Source organism: Epargyreus clarus, unplaced genomic scaffold, assembly GCF_041222505.1.
Source record: "Epargyreus clarus isolate Ecla_fem2 unplaced genomic scaffold, WU_Ecla_fem_2.2 ptg000023l, whole genome shotgun sequence".
Taxonomy (NCBI): Eukaryota; Metazoa; Arthropoda; class Insecta; order Lepidoptera; family Hesperiidae; genus Epargyreus; species Epargyreus clarus.
The window spans coordinates 14,181,656-14,204,153 of record NW_027332230.1 but is presented as its reverse complement, the minus strand read 5'-3'; the positions used below and the strand labels follow the sequence as shown (position 1 = coordinate 14,204,153).

The 22,498-nt window shown below is 36.9% G+C and overlaps 1 protein-coding gene across 1 annotated transcript; it reads left to right on the top strand.

The window, feature by feature from the left end:
* The first annotated feature begins 174 nt into the window (after nucleotides 1-174).
* On the top strand, nucleotides 175-22,429 carry LOC140751530 (uncharacterized). Its single transcript, XM_073085425.1, has 14 exons — nucleotides 175-531; nucleotides 2,921-3,103; nucleotides 3,381-3,684; nucleotides 4,507-4,765; nucleotides 8,241-8,422; nucleotides 8,986-9,237; nucleotides 9,484-9,699; nucleotides 10,564-10,690; nucleotides 11,118-11,285; nucleotides 12,007-12,158; nucleotides 12,980-13,110; nucleotides 13,639-13,766; nucleotides 14,046-14,174; nucleotides 15,289-22,429. The coding sequence occupies exons 2-14, from the start codon at nucleotides 2,937-2,939 to the stop codon at nucleotides 17,763-17,765; spliced, it is 4,692 nt and encodes a 1,563-aa protein (XP_072941526.1). The 5' UTR covers nucleotides 175-531; nucleotides 2,921-2,936; the 3' UTR covers nucleotides 17,766-22,429.
* The last annotated feature ends 69 nt before the right edge of the window (nucleotides 22,430-22,498 follow it).

The window sequence follows — 22,498 nt, the reverse complement described above, 5'->3', positions numbered from 1 at the left end:
TAATATTGCAATCTTACGTACACATTTTCGTAGTTTTTATTTTTATTTGAATCTTTTTGCTTGATAATTAAATTTTAAATGAAAATTGTAGTTAACTAAAAAATTAATTTTTACACCTGGTAATAGTTGCCACTAGACAGCTGATGTTTGTCTGTTGAAATCAGTGTGTAATTTTTATATACAGGTTTACTACCACATATACAAAACTTCTTTTGTGTTCGTAACGTTTATATATTTCGTTTTCTGTCTCACCTCACACATACACTTTATAAGACCAAGTGAGTGTCAGACCATTGTCATTCAAAACATCTGTTGTATGTTGTTGTTTTATATTTTTAATTATAATTTTATTCTCGATTAATTTATTTATGCGCGTTAAAGTAATTTAATCAGGTCAAGTGTTCGAGTGAGTGCTGTTGTGTTTTTTAGTTATTGTTGTGACGTCATTGTTTTCGACTGCCAGTAAAACGACGCAATTACTTGTAATATTTTAAAAATGGAATTAAAATGAGAATTATTTTTGTACGTCAGGTGAGTCTATTGATTTTCTATTTAAATTGTGTACTTGTGATGTACGATGCTGGGTCGATAGTTTCGTGGAAAGGTTTCAGTTCTTTGCATCGATTTCCTTTGTCCTCGGTCCCTTAGGCTGAGCGCTAACAAATATAATAATAGTCACTCACACCACAACTACACCTACGTATTATTAATGCACTGCCATTTGGTTGCAATGACGCCTTGTTAATTCCGCGATCGAATCAAAACTGAATATTGATTAGATGTGAGTGGCTTTTGTTTATTTTTCGAAATTATGTAATCAATAACAATAGAGAGTGTTTTGTTTTGGAATTATATAATAAAGAACAATGCTTATTGATCTTTTCGATTTCAATTGTAAACATCTGTTGTAAGATAAAACAAAAATATAAGTAGTAGAGTAGAAAATCCTTGTTATTCAGATTATCAATATGTTTTAATCTATCAATATATTTAGAAACTTCAAAAGCCACATAAAATGTTCTACAGGTATTTTTGTTTTTCAAACAATAACTAATACAGATTTGCAGTGTAAGTTATGGATCCCTACTTATTTTACCCCTTAAGACCCTTGCCCACCAGTGGGAAAATCATGGGTTGGCAATGATAACAATATTTAATTTATACTTTGAAACAGCATATATGCATATGATTCAAGAGAGGCTGTGTATGAGGATAATTGAGTATGCATATTTAATAATTGATTATTTCACTATATTCTGTAAATGAATATTCTCTTCAAGCTTCAAGGTTTTCTGTAAATTTCAGCTGATCATAAACAGAAGTTTTATTATGTGTTTCATGTTTTGTCTATTATAGAAATGTAAACATGTTGATAAAACTGAACTTATCACTTTCTGATAACAGTTGTTTATGTTTAAAAAAACATTTAATAAATAACTAATTAAAGAAATATGACATCCTGATTAAGTTTGTCAGTTATAACTTATAAGTAGCAATTAAAAACTTTCTTTCTTGTTTTTATTTTTTTTTATTGTGTTTTAGTACTTATTTTACAAATGTCTTTGTTAAAAAACGACACTATTTTCTTGTTATTATGTTATTAAGTGTAATATATTTTTTATATCCGTACATATTTTTAGCAAGTTGAATGAAAAGATGTGGATTTATAAAATATGCCCAGATATTTCGATGAGTATATTGTAAGAAAAAATATATTTTAGTACTTTAGAAAAAAGTGATTTTCTTAAATAGCATAGTAAAACAAACTGAAGCTTGATTAAATGAGTCATTTGGTACAAATTTGATTACAATATCCTTTCTGCCATATTCTACTTCAGGGCACTCCATAAAATTGGGAGTACCTGATGCATATTTCACCACATTCATATTTGGGACATTTTTCATTTTTATAAACACTTTGTGGAGACCATAATTTCTATTTCATGAAATAATTTACCTAAGCCATTTCCAAGGTGGCATATTGTTTTAAAATGTATGTGCTTGATCTTTGCCAAATTCCTGATATTAATATTGTGTGTTACTATGTAATACATGTCTTTGATTATTTCACCTTCGCAACATAATAATTGAACACATATTGCATAAATGAGTTATTTTTAAAAATATTGTTTCATGTACTGCAATTATTAAAAAGTAACATTGTACTTTATGATAAAAGTAAATTTATATTCTGGATTCTTATGTGTTCTGATTTCTAGTCAAACATTCAGTTTTTTCGGTATTACTACTACTACTTACTACTATAGTATTTTCACAGTGTGTTATCCTGTAGTATTTTTAAGCTTTGTGGTGATACAAAGAAACAGGTGTTTTATTAGCTTACTTAGACAGGATGGGTTGCTTGTTAAATCAATTGTAATATGATTTGATAATAAGATAGATGTATGTATAAACAGTAATACAAACATACATTTAGTCCATTAACTTATCTAGGTAATGGTGTGAATAATATCATAAATAGTAATATTCAAAAGAGGAGGATTCAAAGCATGTATTAAGACTTCGTGAAAATATTGTCCTAACATATAAGTGATCATTGTAAGCATATATTAATGTATTATATTAAATTGTGAATGTAATTTACAATCCTCATAATTATTGGAAGAAATATTTACAGCCAATGATAGAATCAGAAAAAAATATATACCTACAAAAAATGTGATTATTACTGTTTTTATGATTTAGTGCAATTATTATTATGCAATATCAAATTGAACATTTAAGAGAAGTAAAAATTATTACCCTAACATTAAATTAACATTAATTAGGTGTTATAAGTATGTATCTATTTTATATTTATCTATATTTCTTTGCTCTTGTGTTGGGAACTTTATACTACTAAACCCAACAGTGTAGACCATAATCACTCATCATAATGATAAAGTGTGTGTTATGTCAGGCGCTAATCAGCCAGTATGTCAGCGGAGTCTCCGCGACACGCGCGCTCCGGCGGGCCGCTCACGGTGCCGTCGCAGCCGCCCAGCGACCGCAGCATCATCGACGCGGTCTCTGGCTTCATTAACGACGTCACACTCTCCTCCTCCTCCGCCGTCGACCCCAAGGACGTCATCCAGTGGGCGAGGTATGTGGATATTATATGTACGGTAACATACGTAAAGTTATAGTAGATATGTAAAGGTACAGTAGATTACACAAAAGTAAAGTTGAGTACACAAGCCTTCCTTTGCTTTATTTACTGCATTGTGGTTATTAAAAATGTACCTGCAACAATTGATAATAATTGGTGCGACCCATGCAAAGAGGTCGAAATATTGGTATAAAAACAGTTATCATTATTATCGTCATTGTTTATAAATTACAAGTCATTTAAATTGACTGAATATGGTTTCTTTGCGCAGGTTCGAAACAGCTGACATAAACGAGCCGACGCCCGAGGGAGACGGCGAGAACGATGTATCTCCCCTCCTGCTCATCCTGGGGTATGGGTCGGGAGTGCAAGTGTGGCTGATCCCGCCCAACGGTGAAGCTCAGGAGGTGCTCTCCTGGCGGCAAGGCACAGTCAGGGTGCTCCGTATACTGCCAACTCCGCAGCACGGCGACTGCTTCGCGTCGAAAAGGCCCCTAATAGCCTTGTGTGACTCCGCAAGCCCTGGGCCGGCTTTCTGCTCGCTCAGTTTCATATCCATCAGAGGTGGAGAGCAGGTAAGTTGTTTTACAAAATACTTTTTTTTTGACAGTAATTGGCCAGTTCCATCCAGGAACATCTGTAATCAACTGTATAACAGCCCAGGCTTACCTTCGACATATAAGTTAGATTGTCCAGCATAAGCTTCGATCCAGAATACCAACCTTGGTATTGTTGATTGGTGGATAATCTCAGTGGATTATCAAGAAAACCCTTCTGACCAAATAATAGGTTTTATTTAATTTATTGAATTAAATCTTAATAACTTAAAAAAGTATTTTTTATGTATTACATTTTATTTGATAGAGATAATAAATTATCAATTATCAATATAAAAACAATATTATATCAGAGTATGTTACTATGTTACTAATAGCATTACATATAGTAAAGAAGTACTATTTCATAATATAATTAATATTCATTGGCAACCCGAATTTACATATTAGGTACAATGTATGACTGTGTAATGTGAAAAAAAAAACATTGTTATTCTATTTGTAAATTATATGTAGATAACTGTGCTCGCTTGCGTGGATTACTTATTGCTAGTACTTCTAAGACAGGGTAAATTTTATCTAGTTGTTACACTAAATGCTACTATGAATTACCACAGCCGAAGCGCGATTTGTCTTCCAACTTGAACTAAAATAGTCAACGGTAATTTTAGTTTACAAAGGACACAATGAAAGGTATACTTAAACCTAACTAGATAAAAAAACGAGAACATAACATAATCACACAAAAATACAGATGGACCGAGAAACATGTTTTATATAACATAAAAAACTTAAAATTGTATATTCGTTCACATTAATTAATTAAATATTTTGCTATAGGTTAAGAGCATTAAATTCAAGAACCCAATATTGGACGTTTTGGCGAACAAGCGTTCAGTGGTGGTTTCCTTCTCCGAGCGTTTCGCCGTGTTCGACGCCGGCACCCTGGAGGACCGGCTGGCGGTGACCACGTGCTACCCGTGCCCGTGCCCGCTGGGCGGCAGCGCCCCGATCAACCCCATCGCTCTAGGGGACCGATGGCTGGCGTATGCCGATAAGAAGTTGAATCCATCGAAGCGCAGCAGTGGGGGATGTGAAGGTAATATTGCACGACTCATGATGCGAAGCATATTTCCTGTCCGTCATGTGTGAAACCTGAAAACACTGTAACTTGTGAAAAAATCCATCATTTGAGTTAATTTTTTTTTTTTAAATTCTAATCGACGATTGTAGGTCACTGAATGCGAATGATTAATTAATTCAGTGTCGTTTAATTGCAATTAATAAAAAACGAAAACTACAAGACTGTATATCTATAGATATTATGTACATTTATTCCACCAGGGGCGCTTGTGCAGTACCTTCTTCCTACTACAGCTGTTTTTTCGGCAATTAATTTTGAACGACTTAAGTTTTATTTATTTTTTATATTTCATAATTAAATGAGCATTATGAGTCGTGCACTTTTGGATTTTCCAAACTTTTTATTTTTATGATCTACGTATTGCAATGGTAACATTGCTATTCTAACACGCAGAATGAGTCAGGCGTTCAAATTATGAATTTAGTTTTTTTTGGGTGGTGACTTTGTGGGTGTCCATCAAATCCACGATGTAGAAAATCGTAGGTTAGGTCTATAAGTAGTAGAAAACATCTTTATTTTCTTAAGAAACGAAGAAGTATAAATCACTTACTGATAAGCGACGCCTGCTTCAACTTATATTATCGCTTTATTAATAGCAAAGGTGTTTACTTAATACTTACAAGGTAAAGATATTTTTTGCTTGCATATCCGTTCATGAATTCATTGTAGGTACTTATGCTAAGTGCATTCTTTTATTTCTAATTAGTGACCTCTTCAAATATTTATTCAATACTTTAAAGCATGTGGCTTACCCGTTATCTATGTGTCTATAACTCATAATCTAAATATAATGAGTCAGCTTAAGGGGTATATTTTGGCGCAAAATTTAAAAAGGTTACTGCATTTTGCAACACGCCTAAATTTTCATATTGTAGGGTCATCCCATTTTTATCGTGGTTTATAAATGCAAATAATAAAAATGAAAATGACAAAAAATAATCGATACATATATTACCATATACCTACTTACAAAAATAAAAATCGTAACCATACATAGCTATTTCGTGTAAAATAAAGCGACTCTGAGTAAACAATTAAATAAAACAAACAATGAAACATGTAAAGTAGGCCAATACTGGTGTTACTGGTGTTCGCTGCAACTGGTTCGTTCTCGTTTTGCTCCAACAAGTTCAAGTTCGTTGCGTCGCCAGCGCCTCCGCCTGGGAAAACTGGTTTGTATTCAATCTATAAGAATAAAATTGAAGCGTCTGTTTGTAAATCCCTAATAAACGTCCGTTTTATGCTCCTTTATTATAACTACACAAAATGAAATTGAGTTGGGCGTTAATTCAAAATAACTGCCACTTTTATAATCATGTTCTAAAATGCACGATATAGTAACTCTTAAACTCTGTGTAAAGCTAATCATGGAATCTATTAAATAACAATGAACTTGGAAAATAAGATAGGTAAAATAAAATATTTAAGATTCCCCCATAAAAGTAAATAACAATATCGAAGCGGAGTCGCGCGAGTATGCCTGTATTTAAATACAATAACACGCAGTATTCTTATTTCACTTGTACACGCAAAAAAGAGTACTTCACAACACGGATATAATGCATTTATTTCTGGGAATCTGGTATGTATCTCAAATTAACTTTTTAATTTGCAACTTAGTGATAAATCTGTTTTGTTATTATGTTACGAATTGGATATACTTTAATCTTCGTAATAGTGGGTACTACCCGCTATGGATTTATCAATTATATCTCTGTATTTAAGAATCTATCAATCACTGGTTTGATACCGAAATCATTATCGCCACGCCTATTTCAGTCTTATATCGGCAATGTTAAACCCTACTGTGTTCAAGGTATACACCTTTAAAATGGTAAAGAAGAAACAAGGCTTCTAACTTAGTTCTCAGAGGTGGCAAAGAATCTGTGCTCATCAGGTAGGACGTCAACGCCATTTGGGTTGAATCTCTTAAAGATGTCAAAGGGTAGCAGTACTAACATATCATCGGGTAGTTCCTTTATGCTTCTTTGCCACATCTATTATATAGAAAAGTTTATCTTTTGATAGAGTCGATGACTGCACTATTGACCTTACGCACGACGCAAATTCATTGCGTTGTATTGTTTTGCGCCGGTTTCAAACAATGCAGTGTATCGTATGCGCTAATTGAATCACCTTCGTGCTTCGCCTATGAACGTGTCGTAAGTGCTATTCATTAAATTCTTTTATTCAAAACAATGGTGCGTTTTTATGAGACCACATCTGGTTCACCTGCGATGGTGGGTGTTTTTGCTATAATGGAATGTTTATTTTAGAGTCAGCTACGGGTTCAGATGCATTCAACCGGATCTTTATTTTTTATTTAATGATTTTGATGCACTAAATTGTCCATGGCTATCAGTTATAAAATGTAAATAGGATTGTTGTATTGAGTACTTGAGGTTGATAATACACTTTTAAAGATTACCGTCTCGTACTGAGCATGTCTACTGAGTATTATATCGTTCAGACAATAAAATACAGCACTTAATACTGTTGTCATAAGGCAGACATAGTTTTGATGCCTACACAATCGAATGGCAAAGAATTTTACCATTTGCAATTCGAGATAAGCAAACTTTTCCCTGCAGAAACGCTTTTGCGTAAAAAAACGTCTCACCCTAGGACATGAATCTTTACATATGTAGTATAATATATGTAGTTGGTCTTACAGGATATACTTTAAAGATAGTATCAAAATGTATTTTAAGGTGGTGCGTGTGTTAAAGTTGAATTATCTAAAATTATGCGCATAATCATGCCAGCTTCAAAATTTTACTACATAATATATACACATCAATACTACATACATGATAATAATTGTGGAATAGATTTGTCACGTATAGAGGAATAATAATAAAATATTAGGCTTCCCAAGGCTGAACTTAGTATGGAAAAGAAGGTTACATTAGATTGTAATTGTTGTGCAATATTTTATTGCATTATCCTCCATAATAAGTTCATATATTAAGAATGAATGTGAAGATTAAATATTTTTACAATTTAACCACAAGGTCGTTAGACATAATATTGTTGTAGATTTTTTGCCACAGATATAATGTCTAGTAGTCTAAGTTATTAAACTTGGATAGCGGCTGTTATTAACTTCACTTAGGTTTTTGGGTGTGATATAAAAGAAATTGTTATAACAGTTCTTATTATCCAATATTCAAATTTAGAATTACTTAACACTTTTCAAAAAATGTTCTGTTGCTGTTGTGTCCTTTAACACAAAAGTTGTACTGTTCAATATAGGTTGTTAGACGAGTACGAGCAAATTCGAATGTGAATGTATAATATGAAAAACGATTAGATACGAATACCATATGTTCTTGGGTGTATTCGGTAAATATTTAGAAGATTATTCGTCTGTATTCGTGAGCGCGTTGGAATTGTTCGCGTGTATCCAACCAATGTACGTTTGGTACAGGCGAAGGCGTGAGCAGCTACACGGCGAGCGTGTTGCACGCGGCCAAGTCGCTGAGCAAGGGGCTGCGCGGGCTGGGCGAGAGCGTGGCGCACAGCCTCGCGGGCCGCGCCGCCTCGCAGTCGCCGTCGCCGCCGCACGCCGACCAGCAGCACGCGGGGCTCGTCACCGTGCTCGATATTGAGGTAATTGGTGGTCACTATGTAATGCTGGTGCGAAGTTGGTAGAACTCTTTGTGGTTCGACTCCGGCGGCACCAACGCCACACCTATTTCTGTCTTACAACAGCAGTCTGAAGCGCTGCTGTGTTCTGGTTTGAAGAGTGTGGTAAGTAAAAACATACTTTTCCGAGGAGTTCCGAGGAGAAGCCACTTACACTTATATTATAAAAAAAGATATCGTACTAGCAATTATAGTGTTTATTATGTCACTGGTGTCCACCGGCTATTAGTGACACAGGATCGTTGAAATTCAATACGAGTGCGCTATTAATGGCCTAACATCTTTTCGATGGTCGTAATCGGTTATTTCATTTAATTTTATATTATCTTGTGTACAAGCTAAAATGCATAAAAATGTTAATCACAATTAATAAAATTAACAAAGTTTTTAGTATGTCCACTTTAAATCATACATATGTACATGTACATTTTATATTAAGGTACATTATTATGTTGCACTTTGAAAGAAAAAACTGGTATTATAATTTAAAATGACGGACATTTTGTATGTGGTTTATATTATTACAGCAAGGTATTGACGAGGAAGACGGGCAGGATTGCGAAGAGCCATGCGACCCTGTGGTGGCTCATTTTATCGCGCACTCTGAAGCCATCATCGCGCTTAAGTTCGATCCCAGCGGCATGTTGCTGATCACGGCGGACAGGCGGGGGCACGATTTCCACGTATTCAGGATCAACCCCCACCCCTGTGGCCCGAACCTTGCGTCTGTGCACCATCTTTATATTCTGCACAGGGGTGACACTACGGCTAAAGTGCAGGTAAGTTTGATGATATTAAATTATAGTGGTTTCTGACACCAAATGTCAAAGTGCAAATATTTGAAGCAAGCTTTGAACAAATACTCCAATGCCTGTGCTTAACTGTGTTCAAACATATGTTCGAATATGTATTCAAATGTTTGTGCTATGTCTGGCACGGGCCTCAGGTGGATTTGCATATTCAGCATAAAAATGCCCGAAAACACGTAAAATAATTGTATGTTGTAAATAGCAACATGTGTGCAGGACATAGCGGTGTCGGGCGACTCGCGCTGGGCGGCGGTGTCGACGCTGCGCGGCACGACGCACGTGTTCGCGCTGAGCCCGTACGGCGGCGCGTGCGGCGTGCGCACGCACACGCAGCCGCGCGTCGTCAACCGCCTGTCGCGCTTCCACCGCTCCGCCGGCCTGCCCATACACGCGCACGCGCACGGACACACGCACGCGCACGCGCACTCGCCGGTATGTATTGTTAAGTGATTACTATTGAGATTTTGTTTTATAAATTATTACACCATGCATTTTTTTATTATTAATTAATTCAATTCAATCTAATTGCAATATTTTTAAAATTCTTGATTATTTTTGAAATGACAATTTATTCAATAACATCTTTTATTATTATTTTTCTTCACAATATTATGTTTGTTATGTAATTTAATAATATTTGTATTTTTTATTCATAGCTTTTATATAATTGACATTTGTTAATTTGCATGTTGTCGTCGCCTATAATTGTCCTGGCACTTAGATTTATACCTACTTGAGTTTGTTTTATATTTAATGTATAAGTGTACAGTATGTTGGCGATTCTATTAATAAATAAATAAATAAATAAATAAATAAATAAATTGCAGTACGTATTACGAAATGATCTGTTATTTTTTTAAATATGTATTTTTAAATTCAAGTCATTATTTGTTACAACATTGTTGTCACAACGTTGTTGTGGTATGATAAAAATAGTGTTATTATTTATGTAATACTGTATAACTGTACTGAAATAGTGTACAGGGATATTTTTTTCGGAAATATATGTATAGCTTTTTTTTAAAATCTACAATTTAAAATAAAAAATTAAACATTAGTGAATAGAATATAAAAAAATCATAATATGCAAAATTACAAAAGTTATTTAATTTAATGCCTCTACAAATATGTGTGTATTATAAACATACATCGATATAAAATTTTCAAACGCTATCTCGCGAGTTGGAGCATTCAACGCATTTGTGTTACGTTTTCAAAGTAGTGCCAATTCGAATAATTTATGAGAGTAACTTCAGGTTACAAATTCAATAAAACAAAGGCATATTAACATTGCAGGTAGTGGAGGGGTGGTTCCCGAACCCGCGCCTGCCGCCGTTCCCGCTGCCGTGCACGGCGGCGCCGCTGGCGCAGCTGCGGCCCACGCACAACCTGCCCACGCACACCATCACGCGCACCAGCTCCGGTAACACACTTGCACATTATGTTTATGTTATGTACTAATTTCAGTTCTTGTTAGTTTACATCTGGTTATATAATTTGTCCGTCCGTTTTTGTTTGTAAATCTGAATACAAATTTTCGTTATTTAAAATATATTATTAATAACAAAAATAAATTAATTTGAAGAATATATGTCATGTACGTTCATTTTAATGGTATGATATTAATAGTTAATAGTTGAAGTGGGTATGTATGGTTCAGAGTTCGATTTTCGGATGTGAGAGGGTGAGGGGCTATTACAATTTTATAAACGTTTTTAATGAACAAATTATGAAAATCATTCGATATACCTACGACTATATTTATTTGGAATTTGGCGTTTACTATTTAACAAGATATCATTATCTTATGTGAATAGAAAACTAACGACATGTGTTTCTCTATTTTCCAGGTCGCCAGCGCCTGTCGTCGCTATCGGAGGACAGCAACGCGGCGCCGCTGCTGGCGCGCGCGTGCTTCGGCGCGGGCGCGGCGGGCGCGCGCGCGGCGGTCGCGCTGTACCTCATGGCGGCCGGCGGCGAGCTGCTGCACCTCGTGCTGCACCCGCGACCGGCTAGGAGTGAGATATTTTGTGTTTGTTTTAGTGAAAAATACGAATAATAATATATCATGTTACTTGTCTGTTTACATAGCATTTTATTGTTACTGTGAAAACAAGTGATAATTAATTTGAGAATCAAAGACGGCTCGCGACCCCCGATCACCATACTGTCAGACGCGCACAGGGTCCCGGGTGCGATCCCCGGTCAGACAGATGTCTAAATGATGAATTTAGGTCTTCGTTTCTAGGTCTGGGTGTTTGTGTATTTGTGTTTGTGTGTCCATAGCACCCACGATACAAGGAATCTTAGTGTGGGGCTGTGAGTGTAGAAAAAGCGTTAATATTAGTGATCGACTTAAACCAGTTTCTCAGTTAAAATAAAATGTTCATTTTTTTTAAAGGTACATACATGCCTGAGATTCAAAACATAGACCCCTGCCTGAAAGGTCCAATTTCAATCCAATTTACGGGGTTTTTACTATTATTGCCTTTTGTAAATATTTAGCCTTGTAAATATACAATATATCTTAAGTATGATTTAAAATTATAATAGTATAGTTCGCGCCAAACTGCTAATCCCTTTGAAGTTGTTGCGAGCTGGTGTAGTCATACAATTTGCTATGGTGACGTGATTCATTTCTGTATTCAGAGCGGACTAGCAGTTTTACCCGGATTATACTTGCTTCATTAATCATGGTCCAAAGTGACGTCACTAAACTATACATGACTTAATTTTCAGATGTGCCAAAGGAGAAGATCTGCGACGACTCGCCGATCGAGTTGGAAGTGGAGGCGGTGGCGCAGTGGCCGCTGCAGCGCCCGCCCGCCGCCGCGGACCTGCTGGCGCCGCTACCGCCTTCAAACCCGCTGCTACAGCCGCTTAGTTGCCGGGTACGTTGCTTACAAAAAAAATATTCTAAAGGAAGACTTAGTTTTGAAGGGAAATTTCCTACTAGGGTAGGTGATCATGCCTGATGTCCCTGTAGTCCCGGGACTAGAATAGGGCTACGGTATCCCCTGCCGGTCGTAAGAGGCGACTCAAAGGGGGCTTCCGGGGTTGCGGGCGGCAAGAGTGGGAGCTCGAATCGCTCGGTCAGCGACCCCGGGTAGGACGGCGGTATGTGTGGTGGCATACCATCGTGCACACCAGATGGAGTGGCGAGCGTCAAAATGCTCACCTGGGCTGAACCCGACGGGGCAACGCGCTGAGAGGACTCCGGTTGCGTTCCTTTGGAGATCCCGGAGTCCTCTACGCAGCGCCGAGGACGGCCACCGGGGGGGTTTTAGTGCTGTAAGAATCTCACATAACCCGTGTCGCTCCCCCGGCATAGGGTACACAAAAAAAAAGGTGATCATGCCTGAAGAGCCTGGGGTTATGCGGTTAGAGCTTGTATATAAATAAGATACTGAAAAAACTTCCATATCAAAGTTCAGAAATACTAGTGGCAATATCTGGATCCGGATGACTTGTGGGAAGTCTCAGCAAAGCAATAGTTTTTTAAATGTGTTAGGATCAATATTTCGCGTGACGGTGATTTGGTGTTCTATAAGTCAAAGAAAATTTAAGTCAAAACTCAAAAATAAACTATTATGGTTGCCTATCAAATATGGACGCAAGTAATTTTGATTGTTGTAACATTTAATTAATTGTTCACGACAAAAATCTTAGTTTTTACATTGTGTTTGTAAATTTTGTTCCGTATGTATTCCAGCGGTGCGCGGACATGTGCATGAGCGAGGAGGAGCGCTGGCTGTCGCAGGTGGAGATCGTGACGCACGCCGGGCCGCACCGCCGCCTCTGGATGGGGCCGCAGTTTGTCTTCAAAACTTACAACTGCACCGGGTAAGAGCTTGTTGTCGTCGGTAGCAAAGTAGAAGACGTATTCATCCATATGTCCACATGAATTAAAAAAAAAGTCAAGGTCTTTGAATTCGGAGAGACACATGGAACAGTTGAAATGTAAAACTTTACAATGTTTATATGTTATGTTATGTTATGTGGTAAAATCGTCTCATGTATCATAGCAAAATTTGAAATTAGATAGCATCTAATTTTTGTTTAGTTTTTAAATATAATTTAAAATTTTCATATTTGGTCACTACTAATATTTGTAGAAGTAAGTGGGCATTGTAACTTTATCATCAAGAATAACAAATTTAAGCGACCTCAGATTCAGATAGGGCGCCCCTACTCAGGGTTAGTTACTGATTTATGATAGGTAATATAATGTAATATTAATATGTTGCGGTGATTATTTCAAATTCAATTGATCATACACTCTTTTAGGCCCCTAATATTACACTATATAATATCCATATAACATTGTTTGTGTACAATTTATAAATTTTGGGTTGGTATTATAACTTTCAGGTCTAACTCGTCGCTGTCGGAAGCAGAAACCGTAGAAGTGGAAGCGACTGGGGCAGCTCGCTCCACGCCTGTCAACATGCCGGGCGTGCGGCCCATAGTGCCCGTACTTATTGATTCCGGTTCTGCCAGTGAGTATTTTTTATTTATTTGGAGTTAAAAAATAACTATGCAGGTTTGTATTAAGTGGTAATCACTATCGCCCATGGACGTTGACCAAAGTAGTGACCAAATATGAAAATTTAAAAAAAAAGGAATCGCTGTGAAAATATTATAAAAATCTATACTCTTCGACATTTCAACACAGTAATTATGATAACACACAAATACCAAATGTTTTCATGAAATCTTAGACATATAACCATTATAAGTTATATTGTTCTAAACAAATCCTTCCGTTTGCATTCCAGGTTCCCTGGAGCACTCCCCGTCGGACAGTTTCCGGCGCAAGTCGCTGCTGGCGGAGGGCGGGCGCGCGGCGTCCGTGTGCGACGTGCAGCTGCGCGAGGACCTCGCCGAGGCCATGAAGGAGGACCACGGTCAGTACACGAGCGCACACATGGGTGTTGACACGCACATACATACACACATTCCTTTCTATAATCTCCAGTACACGCGAGCGCACACACACATATTGACACGCACATACATACATCCTATTTTTTCTATAATATACAATTCCACGCGAGCGCACACACACATGTTGACACACGGACACACATACACACATACACACATTTTTTCTATAATATCCATTTCTCCGTAAGGAATTGCTTACTTAGCAAATGGGCATGAAACCCACCTGACTTTAAGCGGTTACTAGCTCTAGTCATCTGTAACAAGAATCCTGCTAAAAATTGATAATAAATCCGTTGATGAAAAAAAACAAAACGGATGCGAAGAAGACATAAGGTCCTCATTTCACTCAATTGGAGAACAGAATGAGCTTTGAATGCACTCAATAATAAATGTTTATTATTTTGAATGGTAATTTTGATTGTAATAATTACCTAAAAATGATAATAGATACACTTCTTTTGACTTGTCTACTTAAATTATACACTTTTATACTTTAAGTAATTCTTAATTCTTAAACACAATAAACAAATATAAAATTTTATTTTCATAAGAACCTTTAACATTTTTAATTGAGAGAGTTTCCATGACAATCTTTTAATTGTGGGGTCTTCAAAATATTGCGAATGTTTGCGGAATTTATTTTAATGATGAAGACGACAACTAAGTCTAAGTGTGTAATTTAAAAGGTTGAGTTAAGTTTAAAAGGAATATTTTTGCTTTATAACCCTATTTTTTATATCGTCTCGCGATTTTTCTTAAGTTGAGTGCAAGAATGTGCGATTTGAGTGAAGTCGGTTGCGAACGTTCACTGCGAACGCGCGAAGTGCACAAGAATGAAGCTCGCGAGCGAAGGGGGTGGCAAGACCGCACTGCCGACATCGACGGCGAAGGGCCGGCCGCGTGCCTCGATGCACGAACGCCAAACAAGGTACCCGCGAACTCGCAAACGGCCCCGTACCGAAGCCAAAGGCATCCATGGCGCCCGGAACCTCTCGGCCCTCCTTTCTCGCGTGCTTCCTTCCGATCATCTCCGGAGCTAACGAAACTAACGTGGTTGCCTTCGGTTTCGCGTAGGGTGGCCGCGCGAGCGGGACGGGCCCGCGCGGCGCACGGTGGAGCGCGCCGTGGACCCGCTGGGCACCGTGGTGGCGCCGCCCGCCGGCCGCGCCGCGCCCGCGCCGCGCGACCCCGACCGCCACACGCGCTCCAACGCCGACGAGGCCACCTTCCGGCCCGTGGTGCGCGCGCCCGCGCCGCCGCCGCACGCCGCGCTCGTGGTGCGCCCGCTGCCGCGCACCACCACCATCCCCGCCGAGCGCGCGCCGCCCGCCGCGCCCGCCGCGCCCGCGCAGCCGCCCGCCCGCGCGCGCCCGCTCACCACCGACGTCGTCATCCCCGCCGTCATGGCCGCCGCGCTCGCCGCCGCCGACTGGCCGCTCGACGACGACGACGACGACGCCGGCCCGGTGCTGCCGATATCCTTCGACGACGACTCCCCGCTCGGCCCGCCGCCCCCGCTCGGGCTCGAGTGCGGGCTCGGAGTCGCGCCCGTTAATTTAGATAAGATCGACGTAGATGTTAAGAAAAATATTAGTATAAGTGAGGATCTCGTGTGTGAGAGGGATGAACGCGAGCGAGAGAGGTGCGACTGGGCCTCGGCGCGGGCCGGGGCGGCGTGCGATAGTGAACCCGCCACACTGCCAAAATGTGATCGGCCGTCGGATGATATTCAGCCGGCGAGTCGACCTAGGGTTAAGAAATCTCCCACCGTGAAGTCGGCTAGCGATAGGGCCGCCGGTGACGTTAGCGTTAAGGATGGAAGTTTCTCGACTAGTGGAATAAAACTTGGAGATGATGATCTGCCCAAAGTTGCATCGGAGGAAACTAAGTTGCAGACGGCAAAGGATCAAGGGAACGAAACAAAAAATAAAAAGGCTGAAACGATCGTGCGTTCACAGCAGTTGTCATCCAGTAACCAGCACCCTGATACGAAGGCTTCTAATAAATGTGAAAGTGAAATTAAAACTGAGGAACAAGCCTGGGACTTGCTCTTAAACGACCCTGACCCAAAATCGGCGACTCCACAAAATGAAAAACTGTCTCTAACTTCTAGTGATAAAATTGATGATTCTAAGCTTAAAACTAAGAAGAGTCGTAAATCTAAAAAATCACAAGACGAACTGCAAGCTAAAGCTGACGATGACAGCTTTGTAGAAATACATAATATCGAGGAAAAACAACAGCCCCCTAGTGGTGATTTGGTGTCCATTTCTACTCCTTTTGAAGATATTGAGCCTACTATTTCGTACTCCTCAAAAACCAAAAGGTCACGTTCATCTAAAAGTCATACTCCTGAAACAGAAGGTGATTGTGATGTCAAGTCTACAGATACCGTATGCCAAAGAGAACAAGATACTTCGACAGTAAAATTGAAAACAGTTAAGAAAAGGGACAGCGCAGGCGGTGCCGATGACTGTGCCACATTATCCGAACAAAATTTTACTGTAAATTCCGACAATCGTCGTGAAATTAAAACGAATAAATCAACTGACTTGGATTCAGGTAAAAATAAATCAAGAAGTGAGTACAGTCAGTCATCGGGTTGTACTCCCAGCTCATCTCTCGGAGTAAAGGAATCGCCTAAGCATAAGAGCAAATCACCTTCCCCAAATAGTGACTCCCGAAAGTGTGAAAAGGTAAGTGATATTGAGAAAAAGGAAGTGTATGTTATAAACACGACCGATGATGATTTTCCAGAAATTCAAATAACTAGAGCTACTAAACCTCATAGAAAGTCACCGCAGCCCGAAAAAAAGAATCCAGAAAAGGAAGTTGTTGCTGATAAACCCGTTAAGTCGTGGAGTTCTATTGCAGCTTCTAAGAATGTGAAAAAAGTCGAAGATGTCGAGAAAACGATTGAAGTTATCGATAAAGACGAACCTACCGTAGCAGCTTGTTCAGAAGAACAACCGAAATCGTGTAAAGTTTCTTTGCAAGAAAAGTTGATGGAATTATGCAAGCGAACTGACATTATGGTAGCGGAATGTGATGCGCCTTCGGAATTGAACTTTGTTGACGAACATCATTCGGTGCTTCATGATTTGCCGCCGCTCGAACCGCTTGACTTCGGGCTGGACGACTTTAAACTTGAGGTCATGAGAGATAGTCTTCTAGACATGAACGATCCTAAAGTGACCAGTCCAATATGTAAAATTAATATCGATGATATACTTTCGTCCATCAAAGAAACCACAAGTAAGGTTATCGAATCCAGTACATTCAACTTGATTGATATTGAAAAAGTGCCCTCGAAGCGAGAAAAAGGATTTAGTGTCGTCGAAACTGACAAAATTACAAGTCAGGATGTGAAACTTGATGATGAAAATAAGGAAACTGAAATAATGGAAAAATCTTCGGATGACGATGCTGCATCGCCGGTTCTGTCCGCAGATAGCGACAAGGAGGACAAGAAAAATATTGGTGCCACTAATACTGCTTTACCTTCTAAGCAAGCATCGAAGTCAAAGAAATCACGCAAGAAAAAGAAGTAATAATGCGTTCAGATATTTTGAGTTCTTTGAATACATACAGGCTACGTTTTTCGGTAAATCGAATAAAGTTATTTTAATGTAACATTTGCAGCTATTGTTTGCAACTCGCAAATAAAAATGATGCACAGATAAAATATAAAAAAAATAATTACTCATAGCTTTTTTTAACTTATAATGTGGTTCGCAAGGCTTCTTCTTTTAGGTAGCTATATAAATATTTTCAAGGTTTAGCTATATTATAACATCGTCATATCGATAAAATGAAAATAAAAATATAAAAAATGTAGGAAAATGACAAAAAATGTTTTAAACGGATTTCTTGTGAGGTCGAAAGCAAAGTTCGTATTATGTTGTGTGTATAGAATTATGCATATTAGCGAATCGAACGTCCTTATAGGGAATCCAGTTTTATTGTATTTTATTAAACTTTTAGTACTTATTTTTTGTAATTTATTTAGACAATTTAGTAGTAAGCGTACCTAAACGACACTGTGTGCCCGTCGTCAGTATCCGCGCTACCGCAACATCGAGGCCAGTACAATATTCATTACCTCCGCTTTACCATTGATTCACGTTTCGCTTTTTAAGTTGTTAAGCTTCGGAATCTCGTAAACTTTCAGTATCCACTAAGAATAATCTAACCTATGTATTAATCGTATTCCTCTCTAAAATCTAAACTTGAATTTATGCATGATTCAAGTTACTTTGCAAGTGACAATTGTGATATAGACACGTTCTAAACGAATAATAGTAACCAAAAGTAAATTATTTATTTACAAATTGTGGCTGTCTGTTCATACTACTGCAATAGCGACACGCCATGATGATGTCTTGTACATAACGATATTTATTTAAATTATTATATACACGTACATAAAAACTTGTACATTCGGTTTGATTTTAAGAAGTTCTTATATTTTTGTATTATTTAATGATATTTTGTGAATATTCAGCAATACGTCAGTATTATGTGCTATTTCGCGATGACCCAAATTACACCTTCGACTAAGTCACCGGTATATAATACCATTAATGATCAACTGCTGTCTATATGTACAAATATAATTTATTTTTTAAAAAGTATTATTTATTAATGTGTTTTCTATTTTATTCTGTATATTTAGTTTTAATGTGTTGGATCATGACAAATATTTATTTTTGTATTATTTTTTGTCAAGAATCTTTTGGTGGAAATTTTATTACTATACTTATCGGCAATTTATGGGTGCATAAAACACGTGCTGTCTTGTGAATATGGCGGTTTCGTCATAGCATGCTTTTGTGCTAATTATCATCTAAGTGGACATAGAATTGGCAGAATAAAGAATACAGTAATAACATGATGATTAAACGTGAGGAGATCATTGGTACTTACGTGTACGCATTCGTAAGAACGTAACGCGTAAACACAGTGTAAAAACGCAGGAGTCGAATTTTTTGTCTGCCTTTAGTCGTCGGGTGCTTATAGAAAAATATCTGCTCTATGCGCGCGAGATCTTGATCCACATCACAACACAGCTCTTTTGATTCGCTGTTGTTAGTTTAGACGATTTTCGAATAAATCATGTTACTAATATTAAATCGATATAAGGTTTGTAGGAGGCCTATAAAATTTGAATGTTATTGAAAATCTTTCTCAGAGCTTTAGCTCAGTAATACTCACTTGCATATTATTGTGTTAAACATTACAATTTAAACAATACGCGTTGTAGCTACCTGCTGCATGGAATTACGACTTCATTATCATCGATTATTATTGAAATTATTGCTTGGTGCTTTTAACTCAAATTGTCATAAATCTAGCCCGTTTGTGAGTCCCTTTAGGCCATTTATTAATTATTGACTAATAAAATGGGGAACGATGAAGATAGTGACCTGATTTTTGCTACTGTGGACCTGAAATTTTTTAAATGTTTATTTAACTTCTATTGATATTAAGTGTTTTGATGTTTTTTTTCTAATATAACTTTATAATTTATCTGTTAAACTAATAATAATTATTATTATTATTAATAAAATCTTATTTCTATTACATCGGTTATTTATAATAGGCAAGAACTCACGCGCATACTGCACTGAATGGTTACTAAAATATAAAATTGGTTAGAGAAATATTGATTTAGTTTATTTGCTAATGGTGTTGTATTTTTGCCCTTTGCCTCAAGGTGGGTCGTAGCATTTTTATTTGTATTACAGGACATAATATTTTTTTATCTATGCATAATATATGAAATATTGATATTAGGTATAGTCACAGAACATTGAATGATGATGTGGATCGCACGGGGCATCATACATGATTTGTCAATTCTGTTTTAGTTCAATTTTTATGTTTTAAATATAAACGAAGTAATGGAATAGACTGCCAATAGGTAATTAATTTATATAAAGTATAACAACAGGACTGCACATTGATTGCTTCTAATCATATTGTACTTTAAATTGACTTTGGTTCACATAAACATCATGTAATGAGTCAAATTTTATTGCAATGGCCTGATATAAGATCTATTTAACTGATATGTCAAAAAGTAGTATGCATTAGTAGTCTATTTGGCTACGTCGTTTATGGATTTTAATATCGATGCTAAGTGTAATAAATGAGATTGTTGCTTTTAAATGTGTAGTTTTAATCACCGATGAGAATTTTATGTATTATTATTACTTTGGGTTGTATCAAAAATCAATAACATTGTTTGATAACAATAAAGTATGAGACGAAAAATGTACAGCTTATACTCATTAATGTCGCCGGTGATATTATAATAATTCATAATGTAATATAGATTATTAAAACCGACATGTAGATAAGGCAATAATTGTAGAATAGTTAGTAAAATTTGAAATATTTCTCACTGGTTCTTCTAGACCGTGTAGAATACATAACGAACGAGGCGTCATTATGTGGTTACATGTGACGTCACAATTGTGTACCGAACTGAAGCATATTATTATGTTTAAAACGTCATATTATTATGTTTTGGGGGTACTAACGAAAATGTAACTCGTATTTCTAAAAGTCGTAAAGGGCGCGCAGACGCTACGGCGTTATCAATTTATTTCAAGCAAATATGTGATTAATAATAATTCATTGACCTACGAATTAATGGACTTCGGGTTTGTGTTCAAAAACGTCCGAATTAAAAGTATTACAATGACATTGTCAATGGAACAACCTACGAAATATTAATAATGACGTTCCGTGTAAAATATTCAGTATACAATATGCAATAACTTCTATAGCAGATATCAAATCAAGTTGCTTGCGCAACCTCATATTATGATCTATATTTTTCTTAGACTTTCGTGAATTTATAATATAACACCCAACGTCCATTTCTCGCTAAGTCAATGCTGATACAGTAGACCCGAGGTAATCTGGCAATTGTCTGGCGGCGTTGACGAATCGACGAATTTATTGGAATATAATTGAACTTCCAATGCTCCCAGCACCTTGTAATCAGAATAATCTAAATATAACGCAGTCCTAACCAGTTGTACTCTCTTAAATCATGCATTGATGATTATTTGGCTGGCCGGATTACAGGGGTCGCCGAATAAGACATGGGCTGGATTACCGTTGGTATACTGTTGTATTTTTTTAATATAGTAATCAATATTTAAATTGTAGCGTTGATTAAATAAAAATACATTTCAATTGTTATAATTGCATCATATGTTATTAATGATCATATTTCTATATATGAATATATTTTTTTGAAATTTAAATTACGATGTTTATGTTCCTTATATTTAAGATCGTATTTGTTAATCAACGCTCAACACCTATTACATGTTTCGACAGTCCCTACGTATAAAGCGACATGTCAAAAATTGCAATTTTTTTTTATATACCGTTATCATTTATTATAAGATATCAATACCGTTTTCATGTTTCCTACGTATAAAGTTGTATCTCAGACTTGTCTGGCATGCTTTTATTTGCGTTTTCACGTAGAAACAGTCATCTGTCAGTTTTTCTAGTAAATATAAAAAAAAAAACAATATTTAAAAATACTAGTACAAACTTTCGAAAGCTATAGCAACATTATAAAAAAAATATTCTTAGAATTGTATAGAAAATTATTTCTAGAGTGGTTTGAACCTTAATTACGCTCTCCTGTAAACCTGCGTTTTCGACATGTCGCTTTATACGTAGGGACCGTCGGTTTGTATTTCATGTTTCAATACTAAATGGTTCTAAATATTCAGAAACATTAGCGCTAAAGAGTTTCAGTTTCTCAGTGCACATTGAGTAATTCAATAATGAATATTAGTTGCAATTCAATATTAAAATATAATACATTGATCTTTTCGACTTTTTATGTGTAAGCTGTTGGCAGCTAAACTTAGGAATATTGTTAAAAAATTTGAGAATAAAATGCACAAAATAATTCAGATTTTCGCAATAAATGGAAATTTAAATGTACTCGTAATGCTGTTTTCGCTCCATATTAGGAATTTAAAATTTTTAGAGATGAAGTCTGTATACTAAATAAGTAAGATAAAATTTAGGCGTTTATCTAATCGCGATTTAGGCATTATTTTGGTGTGTTTAAAAATGTAGATTTTGGCTGCCTTGTACATCTGTACCGTTTTGTTAATATAATGGAGTGTTTAAATTCACATAGTAACAATAAAAATGAGAATTCAAAAACCAATAACGTGTTTTTATTTATATTTTCTGTGTGTATTTTATATTTTTTCATTTAATTCAAGTATTTTCTTGCTGA

Bases quoted from the DNA above. Each gene is read 5' to 3' on its own strand.
- LOC140751530 (XM_073085425.1), top strand. From the start codon at position 2,937: ATGTCAGCGGAGTCTCCGCGACACGCGCGCTCCGGCGGGCCGCTCACG. The intron at 4,766-8,240 runs GTAATATTGCAC...CGTTTGGTACAG, and splicing joins CAGCAGTGGGGGATGTGAAG to GCGAAGGCGTGAGCAGCTAC. The intron at 11,286-12,006 runs GTGAGATATTTT...CTTAATTTTCAG, and splicing joins GCACCCGCGACCGGCTAGGA to ATGTGCCAAAGGAGAAGATC.